General features: G+C 42.3%; 1 protein-coding gene across 1 annotated transcript in view; it reads right to left on the reverse strand.

Moving 5' to 3' along the window:
* Window positions 1-1,460: 1,460 nt before the first annotated feature.
* Window positions 1,461-13,073, reverse strand: part of ASZ1 (ankyrin repeat, SAM and basic leucine zipper domain containing 1) — a 104,922-nt gene continuing 93,309 nt past the window's right edge. Inside the window, exons 11-13 of the mRNA XM_074984099.1 lie at window positions 5,212-5,317; window positions 3,958-4,071; window positions 1,461-1,613 (exon numbers count right to left, since the gene is read on the reverse strand). Of these exons, the coding sequence (XP_074840200.1) occupies window positions 1,461-1,613; window positions 3,958-4,071; window positions 5,212-5,317 (373 nt within the window). The remainder of the gene's footprint in view (window positions 1,614-3,957; window positions 4,072-5,211; window positions 5,318-13,073) is intronic.

Here is a 13,073-nt window from a genome sequence, read left to right on the forward strand (position 1 = left end):
TCGTTTGAAAGCAGTAATTTGCAGAGGAGCTGAGGATAAAGATTAATACTCAAAGCAGCATTAATTTGCTTTGTACTGTCCTTGAAGAGGATGGAGGAAAAGGGACAGGAAAAATCAGGTCTCTGCACTACAACCCTGAAACCCAAAGGGCTGCAGTTCAATTTTGCACAGAATGTAGGAATTTGTAAAATGCAAGTATGGAAATAATTGCTACAAGAATCAAATGCATAAGTTAATATTTATGACATTAAGCACTTATGAGGAAATAAAGGTTTTTAGAAACCATCCATCAAATACCCAAAAATGCACGCATTGAGGAAAATACTACACAGAGTTCTCTACCATATAAACATGGAGTTGCTGTAACTGGGCACATAGAAACATGCTGCCAACATTTCTGAACCCTTATCGTTTAAATCATTTAGAGCACCAGTTCATCAGTATAAGTTAACAAATCGTGTTGAATACGCTCAGGTGGATAAATCTACTTCCAGGAAGGAGTTGGTTTATAGCACAGTTTGGATAGCACAGTTCAAGAGAAAAAGAAAACCCTTGTCTGCACTAATTCTGGATAGCTGTGCTATATCTCTATTTGGATTATATAGTTCTACAAAGCATGCTTTTGATGCAATCACGGTCTCTTGATCTGGATCTAGTTGTCACAACCTTGCTCAACAGGTTGTTGCGGTTAGGACATCTTCAACCTTTACAGTAATGAAAATAAAAAAAAATTACTAAAACTAAAGGGAGTCATTCAAGTGTTAAATATGTAAATGTAGCACTGGATAGGAAAGTACTCACTCGGGTGGGATGGAAAAATCAAACTGATGCTTCATGATTAAATGCTTAACAAGTTCCCTACAATATTGTGGTTGGTGGTAAACAAACAAATAAGTAAAGACAGTAACCATCACAGGAAAACAGTTTTTTGATGTGAAACTATATTGCACTATAAAATACACCATGTCTTTTGGGAAGTCTACTTAAGTTGTCTTTAATATTTTCGTAAAATTCTCTCATATAAATTTTGCTATTGTTGCAAATACATACACTAATAAAAATATAGCAGATAATTATTTGAACATATTCCAGATCCAAACTGGCAGCTAAATGAGCAAAAGAAACTAGTACTAAGTGGTAAGAATTGTGTTTTTATTTCTTACAAAAGTGAAATATGAAAACAAAAGCACTGTGAAAGGGTTTATACTTACAAGCCACACATTTTGTTAAGAAATCTTTTAAATACAAATAAATGTAACTGGTTGGACTGAATTTGTAACCTTTATTTTGTTTTGAAATTAAAGCATTTATACCATTACAAAAATTAAACTCTCTGAAAATAATGCTATGAAGAATTTAAAGAGTTACTTTAAATACCTTTTCTTACAACAAATTAGTTTGTGGCTCCATAATGTTGAATCATAGTTCAGAACAAAAATTTGTTAGTAGTATGCATAAAATCAGGCTTTTCTCAAAGTTAATTTAGTGATAAGAAAGAGAAATCCAAATCCAAACAGAGTTACCGCTGCCTTTCTTATTAATCTATTTTTCCAGGTAGGTATTTTTCCCAAGGGTCGCACACGAGTGGGGTCATTTTTCTGTCCATTTTGAAGCTGGAGTTCATGTAAAAATATAAGTCAAACAAACAGGGTATGAGAACTTCTTAAGCCCATTAATAAATTTCAGACAATACATAAATGTAAGTATTTATGATATTTTACACTAGGTAAAGTGTGGGCATGATCTGGCTTCTGTTGAATAGCAAAACTTACACTGATTTCACTGGGAGTAGGCGTGTGTCTTTATCTTATCTTTTTCACAGAGTTACTATAAAAATAGTGAAAGCATGAATACCAGCAGCTTTTTATAAATAAACAAAATTCCTTAAAGGCAATTCAAAACTAACAATTGCTAGAAAACATCTTGAACCACTATAACAGCAAATCAGCCCTGTGATAAACACACTAACAGTATCAAATATTTGATCAGGGTCTTTGCTATTTAATCACAAGAGTCACGACTTGTAAAAATATATTTAGTCTAAAAGAGGCTTTCAGTGACTTCCCTGTAACAGCAGAGCTTTAGTGAGCATATAGGCAAGATCCTATGACTGTAGCATACCATCCATGCACCTTACAAGGCAGTTTTGCCCTCAAAATATTTAATTATTATAAACATGGTTAAAAGCCACTTGCACACTTTCACACTGTAATTATATATTGTAGCTGTTAACTCTGTATTTAATGAGATCTGTCAAAACTATTAGTTCAAATAAAAATTTTATGTAGTAAATATGTTTACCAGATTTTAAAAATCAAATTTTAACTTAAATGTCTTCTTAGAAACATTTTCACATTACAGGTTATTTCATCTGAACTCTCTATGCCACTGCTTCTCAACCTGCAGCCCAAAGAAACGCACAGCTGTGGTCCATGTGACAATCTCAGGGCCATACAGATAATACACATATTATGCACATGCAGCCCATATTAGTAAACAGGTTATGAATTACTGCCTATTCCAATTCAGTAATGGCCAATAAAATTCAAAGCACAAATATTTAAATGTTAAAAGGCATTAAAATAAGAATGATACAAATTGAGCAGATTATGTGTTGTAATGATTATAATTTAATATGAATAACATTTTCTAAATATTAAAAGGGCCATAAGTTTTAAAAAAGCACAGCCAAAGTTCTAGCGAGAGAATGCTTGAACTTGATGCACATGTAATACCATTTTTTTAACTTGAAACGCTAATTTCCCTTTAGTTTATGGGCAAGCTGTGGTAAAAAGATCTGTGCTACAGCAAAGCTACAGCTGGCCTCAGTCAGTTGACTTAAGATTGTGGGTTTTTCTTGAGCTGTCAGGCTATAAAATTGCAATGTATATGTTCAGTCTCAGAGCTTAGGCTTGAACCCAGACCTGAATGTGTATACTGCAATTTTTTATAGGCCTGGAGCCCAAGTCCCATGTATCCAAGTCAGCTGACCCAGGCTGTAAGACTCAGTGCATTTTTACTGCAGTGTAGACATACCCTTGGTCAGTTGCACACGCATTCAATTACTATATACACAAATACAGACATACAATTGCCAGAAAGTTCTTTGTGACCGTCCCAAACCTACTCTCATGTATTTGGTTCTAAATGTTTTATAAAGTGAAGTCTGTTAACGTTCATTTGCATTTACCATAACGATGAGAGACAGTATTAAAATAACAGTATTATATTCATGGTTTGACTTCCACATGATTTCATTCAGCAACAGATTCCTTTCTGACACTGATGCTCCATTTACTGCATCTCAACACTCATTGCTTTTACTAGCCTATTACTTAAAAAGATCTTGTCCGACAAGAGCTTGTCATTATGTTGATTTGAGAGTGAGCGATGTAGTGCTAACATCTAGCATTGACCTCTCCCACCCTTTTCTTTTGACACCTCTACAGACATATCTGGATTGCCTCCTATTCCATCACATAAAGCCCTATTATGTTCTTGAGTCAGCATTTCCATACAATATCTTAATTACCTGTTCACAGAATGACATTTATATAGCAGTAGTTCTTAAGGAGACTAAGGATATTCCCTCTTTTTTTTTTTTTTTTGAGTCTTTTCCTTTCCCCAAGATTTCACTTCTCTCTGCCTTTCAGGACAAAAGGGACGGCTACAGCTTCCTACAGATCCTGAGGGCACTATTTTGGAATTGTCAAGAGGATTCAATGCTGTATGATGTAAAGCAGCAGTTATCCCACTTCTCAAATCAAGTTTCCTGCTGCCTTCATATCCCTTGAGACTTCTTCCCCTCCTAAGTGTTCAAATTACATTTTTAAAGAGCCTCTCTGTGGTAGTCTAATGTGCTACCACTCAGCTGATGTGACAGTGTAGACAGATTCCTTATAAACAAATTCTGTACATGGCATTTTTGTTACCACATTCATCAAGACACACATTCACCTTTTGCATGAGGTCCTTTAGATTGCTAACTTCTTTGCTCAAATCTTCAACACTGCAAACCAAGTCCTCACAAACTTTAGTGAAGCTATGAGGTGGACCCCACTCCAGCACTACCTATAAGTTTTACAAAGTTATTTAAACACTGGAAAAAATTGTTATCTTTAAATAATTGCTATCAAAACATGAACAACAATTTCTGTAAAATAGTCATAATCTGTAGTGAATGCAAGAAATAAGAGACTGTATGTGATGTAAGTTAATTATATAATATGCCATAGTTCAACAGATCAAACCCGTTATGCAAAAAGTCATCTTACCTCATATGCAGGGTTAAAGTAACTCAAATTTCTTACAGGTACTGTCCTATTGCAACCCCCCTCTGTGTATGTGTAGGGGCAGAGTTTGGAAGTGGTGGGTGGTGGGGACCACGCTGCCTGGCTGCTGGAGCACTGGGGCAGCAGTGACCATGCTGCTCGGCTGCCTGAGCACTGAGGCAGGCTGGGACAGGTAGGTGACTGCATTGCTCAGCATCCTGAATACTGATGCTGGAGCCTGTGTGTGCTGTGGTCATGCAACCCAGGGTATAGGCAGCATCCAAAGCTCAGACCTCGGCTAGTCTCTTACTGTGCATTGTATCAGCTTACTTTGCATAGAGGTCAACTGGCAAGCAACACGGCTTGAAGGCTGTAACCTTCCTGAAAACATCATGCAAGCTGAAGATAGACTATTTAAACAAGTAGCATACATTTCTTGGCTTCTTCCAAGGTGTAAACAAAGCAGAGAAAACAACATAGACCATCTAACCTTATAAATATTATAAATGTATAAATATTATAAATAATAATAAACATAAATATTACAGATAGTGATCAAATCAACACACAAAACAGATTTCTTTTAAATACAACCCCTTATGTTTCCAATTATATAGTTTGTACATGAAGTGTCATATACTATTATGTTTCAACTTTTGCTTGACCTTTCTGGGACTTTAAATTTAAATATTTAAACTCCACCAGCGCAAGCAGAAAACAGATTTTTTTTAAATTGACTGATTTTTAGATATTTTTAAAAATGTGGTAACAATGTAGAATTTGACAGTACTGAACTAATGGCAAGAATGCTATACAGATGACATATATAGTATGAGAACACGAAGTCACACTGGACATTATTACTAATAATTTTCTCATTTATTAGAAACTAAACTAATAAAATGCTCCCCCCATTCTCAAATCCATCTTCAATGATTACCTTGTGAGAGCTTGTGGGTAACTGGCTAACGATATTTTGCACACCAGTTGTAAGGTGACCACACTGTCTATTCAGTTTCCGAAGAAAAGTGAGGAACTCATCACCACTATAAAACAAAACAAGATAATTAGATATGCACATTAAGAAACGAAGTAATAGTACTGTGTAATTATAAACGCACTACTTCCCATATAAGAGAAGCTTATCTATTTCCCCATAAAATAGCTATCTAGGACAGTGCAACTATTAAAATCAAGTTCGTAAGTCAGAACAGTTGAAAAACTCCTACTGTGGCAATGCTCAGTTTAATTTTCATTAATCTTTGTCTTCCCTCTTTATCATGTGTCGTACACTTACCAATAGGAGGCCACCCTTATTTCCTACACCAAGGAAATATTAAAATGTTCCCTGTTATGCACATGAATTTACAACATTATGGTCTTTTGTGCACAATGATAAACCTGAAACCAGTGACCTTACAAGATCAAATACTGGAAATCTGAGGTCCATTTTATGTGTATGTGCAAAACACTTCTGCTCTGCAGCTTGTATATTAGAGGATGATATGAAAAAATAATTTCTGATTTATACATGGGGATTCTGACCAGTGTGAATAAGCTGAACACAGAGAAAGTGAGGTATCCAATCTAAAATGTGGTGGATGGAGGTGTAGGTAGAAGTGTATCCAACAGTGCTGCTCTAGCCTTGGCATACCTTTTGTATTGGATTTCTCTAAGGCTGTGTCTACACGGGCACAAATCTTTGAAATAGCCATATTGCAAAGATTACTAATGAGGCGCTGAATTGAATATTCAGTGCCTCATTAGCATTAGGACGCTTCCGGCTGCGGCGCTTCAAAAGCTGGGCATGTGGCTCAGTGCGGCTACATGGAGGTCCTTTTCGAAAGATGCGGGGTCCTTTCAAAAAAGGACCCCCATGTAGCCGCACCACACCATGCACTTTCGAAAGCGGGGCTTTCAAAGCACCGTGGCCAGAAGCTTCCTAATGCCAATGAGGCATTGAATATTCAAGTCAGTGCATCATTAGTAATCTTCGAAATGGTCATTAGCATGGCTATTTCGAAGATTTGTGCCCGTGTGGACACTCCCTAAGTGATCTTGGAAAGATCTGAGGCTCTCCAATCTGAAGAAAGCTTTCACTTACTGTTAATATAAAATTGAAAAGCTGGTGCCTTCAGGTCTCCAAAAGCATCAATCAGAATGCTTAGATCACCTTTTTTTCCCCTTAGAATCTACATGTCCTTATCCGACAACTCTTCTTTCTGATTGCAGCATACAACAAAAACCAGGAGCTTCACACATGGATCAGAAAGCTTGGATCTTTTAAAGAACTTTTTATAAACAAAATAAAGAAAGCAGTCCTGTAGCACCTTAAAGACTAACCCAGATCTTTCTCACGAAAGCTCATAATCTAATAAATAATTTTGTTAGTCTTCCAGGTGTGACAGGACTGCTTTGTTTTTCGAATATATGGACTAACATGGCTACCTCGTGAGACTTTTTCCAAGCAATGATCCATAAGCAATCAACCTGAGACTCCAAAGTGTCTGCATGTAGCAGAACCACCCCTGCTCACTTCTGCCTATTGGGGGAAACAACATACAGAACAAACATGGGAGCATGTGTGTTATGGGGCACTCCTATGCTTTATGAAAATTGGCTCATGAATATGAATTTGCATAACTTGGCGATGTATGCAAAACAGGTTACATAACATTTTTAAAGTTACAATCTACTGAATCTGTATATCCTACTTTTGTTCATGTGTCATTCTTGTTAGTGAAGTTGGAAATACGAAGTGTGACTATGTAATTCTCAAATGTGCTACTGAGGGTCATTAGAAATACTTTAGGAACTTAATGGCTCAGTTCTTAAACCAACTACCTCTGAATGGTCTTGTTTGTCCTGTAAGCCCAAACCATGGTTGGTCCTAGAAAAGCTTGTGACCATGCTACCCAATACTGGAATCCATCTTGAAATTTGTATTTTTACACAGGGATGAGTTGTGGTGGGGAAATGAACAGAAAGTTCCTGCCTGTGGGGAATGCCCATTTATGGAATGGAAATTAATCAGGTCTTTGTCTTCAGATGTTTTTTGGAATTACCTCTCCACTCTAAGAGCATACACATGAAGAGACCTGGGAACAAAGAACTGTAGTGAAAGGGTGAAAGCAAAATTGGTGGGCCCAGGTCAGGAAAAGATCAACTCTGGCCCGAGATAAGAACGATTGTTTAGGATAAGAATTTGCATGTGACAAATTTCTTAAGGTATTAGAACTACCTGGCATTTTTAATTTTAATTTAGTAACTTAATTTGATCGATTTGTTTTCACTTGCAACCACTGAAATCCTGCTTTTTATACTTAATAAAACATTTATTTATTATCAAGCCCAGTGTAAATAGTTGTTACGGGGGGGGGGCAACCATTCACTGTGCATCTCTCTCTTTAATTGATAAAGAGGAACATCTTTATGAGCTTTTTCTATGGATAACATTTACATAGAGAAAGATGGATGCATTTGAAGTTGGGCTCCTGGGTGCTGTCAATGAACACAGAGCTGAGCTTCTCGGAGCTGAGGTGGTTCAATGTCTGTGTTGCTCTGTGGGGGAATGGTAACCCCAACTCTGTGCCTTGGCTGGGGCTGGGGGGAGGAACCATGGCTTCTGGCCCTGCAGGACAGGCATGTGGGGAGCTCCAGAGGGCAGGAAGATGGTTTCAGTGACTTGATCGGCACGTCAGGTGACAATCCCCAGGGGACTTCTGTGATCCAACACATCACAATATGCTGATCGAATGCTGCCATTTCTCTATCACAGGAACCGCTCAGGACCAGAACAAAACCTTTTCTCTACAAGATCCACTAAACCTAATTTAAATATTAGGTTATGAATACACAATGCCTCATTAGCGTAATGGCGGCTGCGGCGATTCGAAAGTGCGGCTTTTCAAATCGTGTGCCACCCGTGGAGACAGGACCTTCCTAAAGGACACCCCGCCCCCAGTTTTTGAAAGCCCTTCTTCTTGGTGATAGGGAGAAGGGCTTTCAAAAACTGGGATGGGGGGGCGTCCTTTTGGAAGGTCCTGTCTCCATGGGCGGCAAGCAATTCGAAAAGCCGCACTTTTGAATTGCCACGGCCGCCATTATGCTAATGAGGCACTGCATATTCATTGCAGCGCCTCATTAGCATTTTTCAAACCCGCTCATTAACATGCCCCTTTTTAAAGGAAGGGGCACGTGTAGACACAGGGCTAATGTACTAGGTTCCCTCTACTGGTCAGAATGTAGTTGGTGATATGCAATATTTTATATTGGTCTAACATTTCTGTACTGCTTCAAATATAATTGTGGAGCTTCCAGCATCTCTATTAGAAATATACTTTAAAGAGATCAGAATTTTCTGATGAAAGTGGGAGAAGAAGGAAAGGCAGGAGAACAAAACAAAACTATAGCTACTTTTATTGAGTAAATTGCTATCATTTTTAATCATTCTGGAATAACTTTTTAGAGAAAAATAAACCAGTTAATTTTAAGCAAATACATTTATTTCGTATACAAAAATTGGTCTGAGTAAAATGATCCCAACTAGAGGGCAGACTGAAAGTTTCGCATGCATTTTGAGCACCTGTCAAGCAGGTCTATCAGAGAGACTTCTTTCCACCCAGAAAATAAATTCTGTAACTGAGTGAAAGGGATGACATTCTGTGTACTTTGCCATAAATTAGTACTAATTATTTTGTTTTTGTTGTTCTCTCTCTTTTTTTTTTTTTTTGAGAAATCCTTTTCATGCCTAAAACAAAATATACCAATGACATAAAGGCAAGTAAAACACTTACCATTACTATACCTGTTAACATTATTAAAATACAGGGAATTATTAAAGCAAATTTCAGTCACTATTAGAAAAAACACTTACAATTTTAACTAACTCATGCTGCATGCAGAGATAGCTCTTGCGCTGATACTTTCCCTGCACCTCCAACAGGAGTTCAGATTTTCAGAAAATTAAAAGTATCATATTTCTTTAAAATGCAAGAGAAAGAAGTTTATACATGAGTTGCTAAACAGTGCTAAGAGACCCCATGGGAGTTCATAATCAATCAGTTCAACATTTTCTACTATGTTAGTTTTTCTATGACTTAATGACTAATATTCCTTCTTTTAGAATGACTTTGAACAAATGGGAAGCAAAATCTTTATATTACAGTATGTAAACATAGCCCGTGATTTAACCACAAGGTCAGATTCCTAGAACGTGTGTGTCTAACAGTTTTATTTAAAAAGTGCAACACTTCTAATAATTGAATTTGTGTCATATTTTGTACACCTCACAACCCTGAATTACTGCTTTGTTTCTTATAATTCATGAATGCATGGACAGGTACATTAATCTTCATTATTTCTTGTAACATATGAAAACACAGAAAGCTACAATAAAATTTATGAGTACAACAATTGAGATAACAACATCTCGTGCATTTCACATATTTAACATATTATTTAATTAAAAATCTGTACTGGGGGACAGGTTACCTAAATTTTATACTCCTCTGCTCAACAGACAGACTATTCATTTCTTCATTTTCTACTCATTCATTTGTATTTTATATTTTAAGGATAATCCACACATATTTTAAAACACACAGTATCTCTTTGACATCACTACTTGTTTTAGAATAAAAGGCATGAAGCACAATGGACTTAAATCTCCTAAACCCAACCCATGCTACTTAAATCAGCCTTTGTAGAAGATTGCATATAGTGCTGTTGCAGCCAAGCTGGTCCCAAGTACAGGAGTGAGACAGAGTGAGTGAGGCAATATCTTTTTGGACCAACTTCTGTTGATAAGAGAGACAATCTTTTGAGCTGCTCTTCTGTGTAAACCCCGAACCCTGTCCCACTTAAGAGTCAGTCTTCAATGACATTTACAACCAAAACACACACAGAGTCTATGTGGCCCAAGCTGACACACATTATCAGTGCGTTAATGAGCTCTGATGCTGAAAATGCTCCATTTAGTTCTTGAAAGTCCTTCCACGGAGTGTTTAAGAACTAGCCTCATGGCTCCAATGTTGGGGATGGTATTGAACCAAGAATGTCCTTTGATAAGGGACTGAAATTCAGCCCCAGAAAGGGATTCGAATGTAGCCAGCTGACTGGATCATCAGTTTACCCAATATGACCAGGTATACATAGGATGCATGACGAAAACAATGGTCCAGTTTACATTAAGTTGAAGTGCTCTAAAAAAAAGCGTTGTCTCCATATCACCTCCTGGTCAATGAAGACTTTAGTGTTAAAGAACCACCTCTGAAGCTGCCTCTGCACCCATACTGCACAGCTGCCATCCGGTCCACATGCCTTGATGCTGAAAGTGTTGAATTGCTGAGTCAGTATGAATCCTCTGATGATCCACATACTGATGACCACATAACTTGAGTCACTGGGGGTGCGTCTACACTAGCCGGCTACTTCGAAGTAGCCAGCACAACGTCAAAATAGCACCCATCGCGTCCACACGTGCCGGGTGCTATCTCGACGTTGAAATCGATGTTAGGCAGCGAGATGTCGAAGTCGCTATTCCCATCTGAGGATGGAAATAGCACCCTACATCGACGTTCAACGTCCCGCTACTTGGAAATTGCGGGGTCCTCCATGGCAGCCATCAGCTGAGGGGTTGAAAGACACTCCAGCTCTATGGTCACTGCGCAGCAGCCTTAAAGGCACCACCGACCCGGATTTCCTGTGGCAGGAAGCTGAGAGTGTGCAGGCAGCAGCACAGGCACATGCTAGCCCTGCACGCTTCTCAAAGGCCCCGATCCCCGCTGCCTTCATCCATGGCCTCAAGGCAGCCCCCCGAACCCCTCCAGGGCTCCCTTCCTGAGGGGACCCAGGCACCCCCAGTAGCCAAGCCGGGGGCCAAAAGGACATGGGGTCCCTCCTGGCCGGAGGCCGAGCTCCGAGACCTGCTGGGGCTCCAAGGAGGTGCTCCACGTGATGGGGAGCAAGCAACGGAACGCAGAAGCATTCACCTGACTGGCCGAGGGCTTGGCCACCCGGGGTCACCCTGCCCGCACTTCGGATCATGTCCGGAGTAAAGTGAAGGAGCTGCGGCGGGGATATGTCCAGGCCCCGGACTCAGCCAGCCGGTCTGGGGCTGCCCCCGCCACTTGCCCCTATTACAGGGAGCTCAGGGGCCATCCTGGGCCCCTGAGACACCTCCTCCCCCCCGGCCACCCTTGACGCCACGGCCAACGAGCCCCAGCAGGCCTCGGAGCCGGAGTCCAGCCCAGAGGACAGCCCCGCACCCCGGGGCCCACCCAAGGAGCCCCCGCTCGGCACAGTGGAGGAGGGATCCAGCAGCGGGGGGGGGCGCTCCTCATCAACCTCCCCTCCCAGAGCACTAGCCGGGCATCCACCCACCAGGCTTCCCCCAACCGCGGCAATGGATGGTCAGGTACGTACCTCACAGAGCACACACCCATGGGGCACAGGGCGGGGGCACCAGCCACGACTGGGAGCCTCACAAAATCCCAGAGGACCCCAACCTGCGAATGCCCAGCCACAGTACAGTCCCAGGATGGCAGCACGGCCATCAGTGCCCGTCAGCACCAGTACCCATGGACAGAACTCAGTCCTGACCTTGGGGGTGGGGGGACAATGCCATGGCGACAGCCAACAGGGACATCAAACCCACCGACGGGGACGGAGACCCAGCACCCAAGAGGGGGTGGGGAGAACGGGCCACGGGCCAGGGCACTGTATTAACAGCCTTCTCCTCCTTCTCTCCCTCTCTCCAGCTGCAGCATCTGACACCCCAGGCAGCCAGGCACCCTCTGTTGTCCCCGACAGCCAGCCAGAGCCCAGCCACCGCCAGTGCCCGGAGACACCCCCAAGGCCAGCGGGATGGTCCCACCACCGCCGGACTCTGGGGATGGCCCCGGTAGACCCTCAGCTCCCGGCAGCTCTCCGGCGGTAGACGGAGGTGGCGGAGGAAAGGCTCTGTTTTGAGCGGGAGGAGTGCACCCGGTGGTGGGCGGTATGGGAGGACTTTATGGGAGTTTTCAGGGGCATAGCTGGGTCGATGTGGGAGGCCGTCGCCCGGCTCCCGCCCCCCGCTGCCCCCCGGGCCACCCTCCCTGCCGCTCCACCCACCTCGCCAGCTGCTGCCCCACCCGCTGCCCCACCGCCAAGCTCCACAGAGCCCACTGGGGCTGAAGACTGGCCAGTGGAGGCATCCTGGCCCTACCTGCCAGTCCTCCCAGCCCCCAGCCGGCCACACCGGGGACCATGGACATGGGGAGGGGGGACTGTGAGCCATACCCACCGGGGCTCGCGCCCCTCTACCCCCACCCCGGACTGATGGGGGCCTGGCGGATGGCTTGGCTGTTGGCCCATGTACATAGTTGTCCCCCTTTTTGTAGATTAGTTGCAGTTTCTTTGTTGAATCACACAAGTTATCCAGTTTAAAAAAAAAAAGGTTTTATTTCCAAAAAGCTGGAGGCGTGTGCTTGTTGGGGGTGGGCAGTGTGTGGGCTTTGCAGGCTGTGTGGGGGAGGGTCTTCTGGGGAAGGCCAGGGAGGTGCTCAGGGGTCTCCCTGATCGAAGTGGGCCTGCAGGGCCTCACGGACCCATACCCCCTCATGGTGGGCCTGGCGGCCAGGTGTGGCAGCCGGCTGGGGGAAGCCCATGCCGGCGTCGAGTGCCCACCCTTGGACGAAAGCCTCCCCCTTGCTTTCAACGATGTTGTGGAGTGTGCAGCATGCACCCACAACCTGGGGGATATTTTGGAGGCTGACGTCCAGTCAGGCAAGGAGGCACCTCCAGCAGCCCTTCAGATGG

Source organism: Carettochelys insculpta, chromosome 1, assembly GCF_033958435.1.
Source record: "Carettochelys insculpta isolate YL-2023 chromosome 1, ASM3395843v1, whole genome shotgun sequence".
Lineage (NCBI taxonomy): Eukaryota > Metazoa > Chordata > Testudines > Carettochelyidae > Carettochelys > Carettochelys insculpta.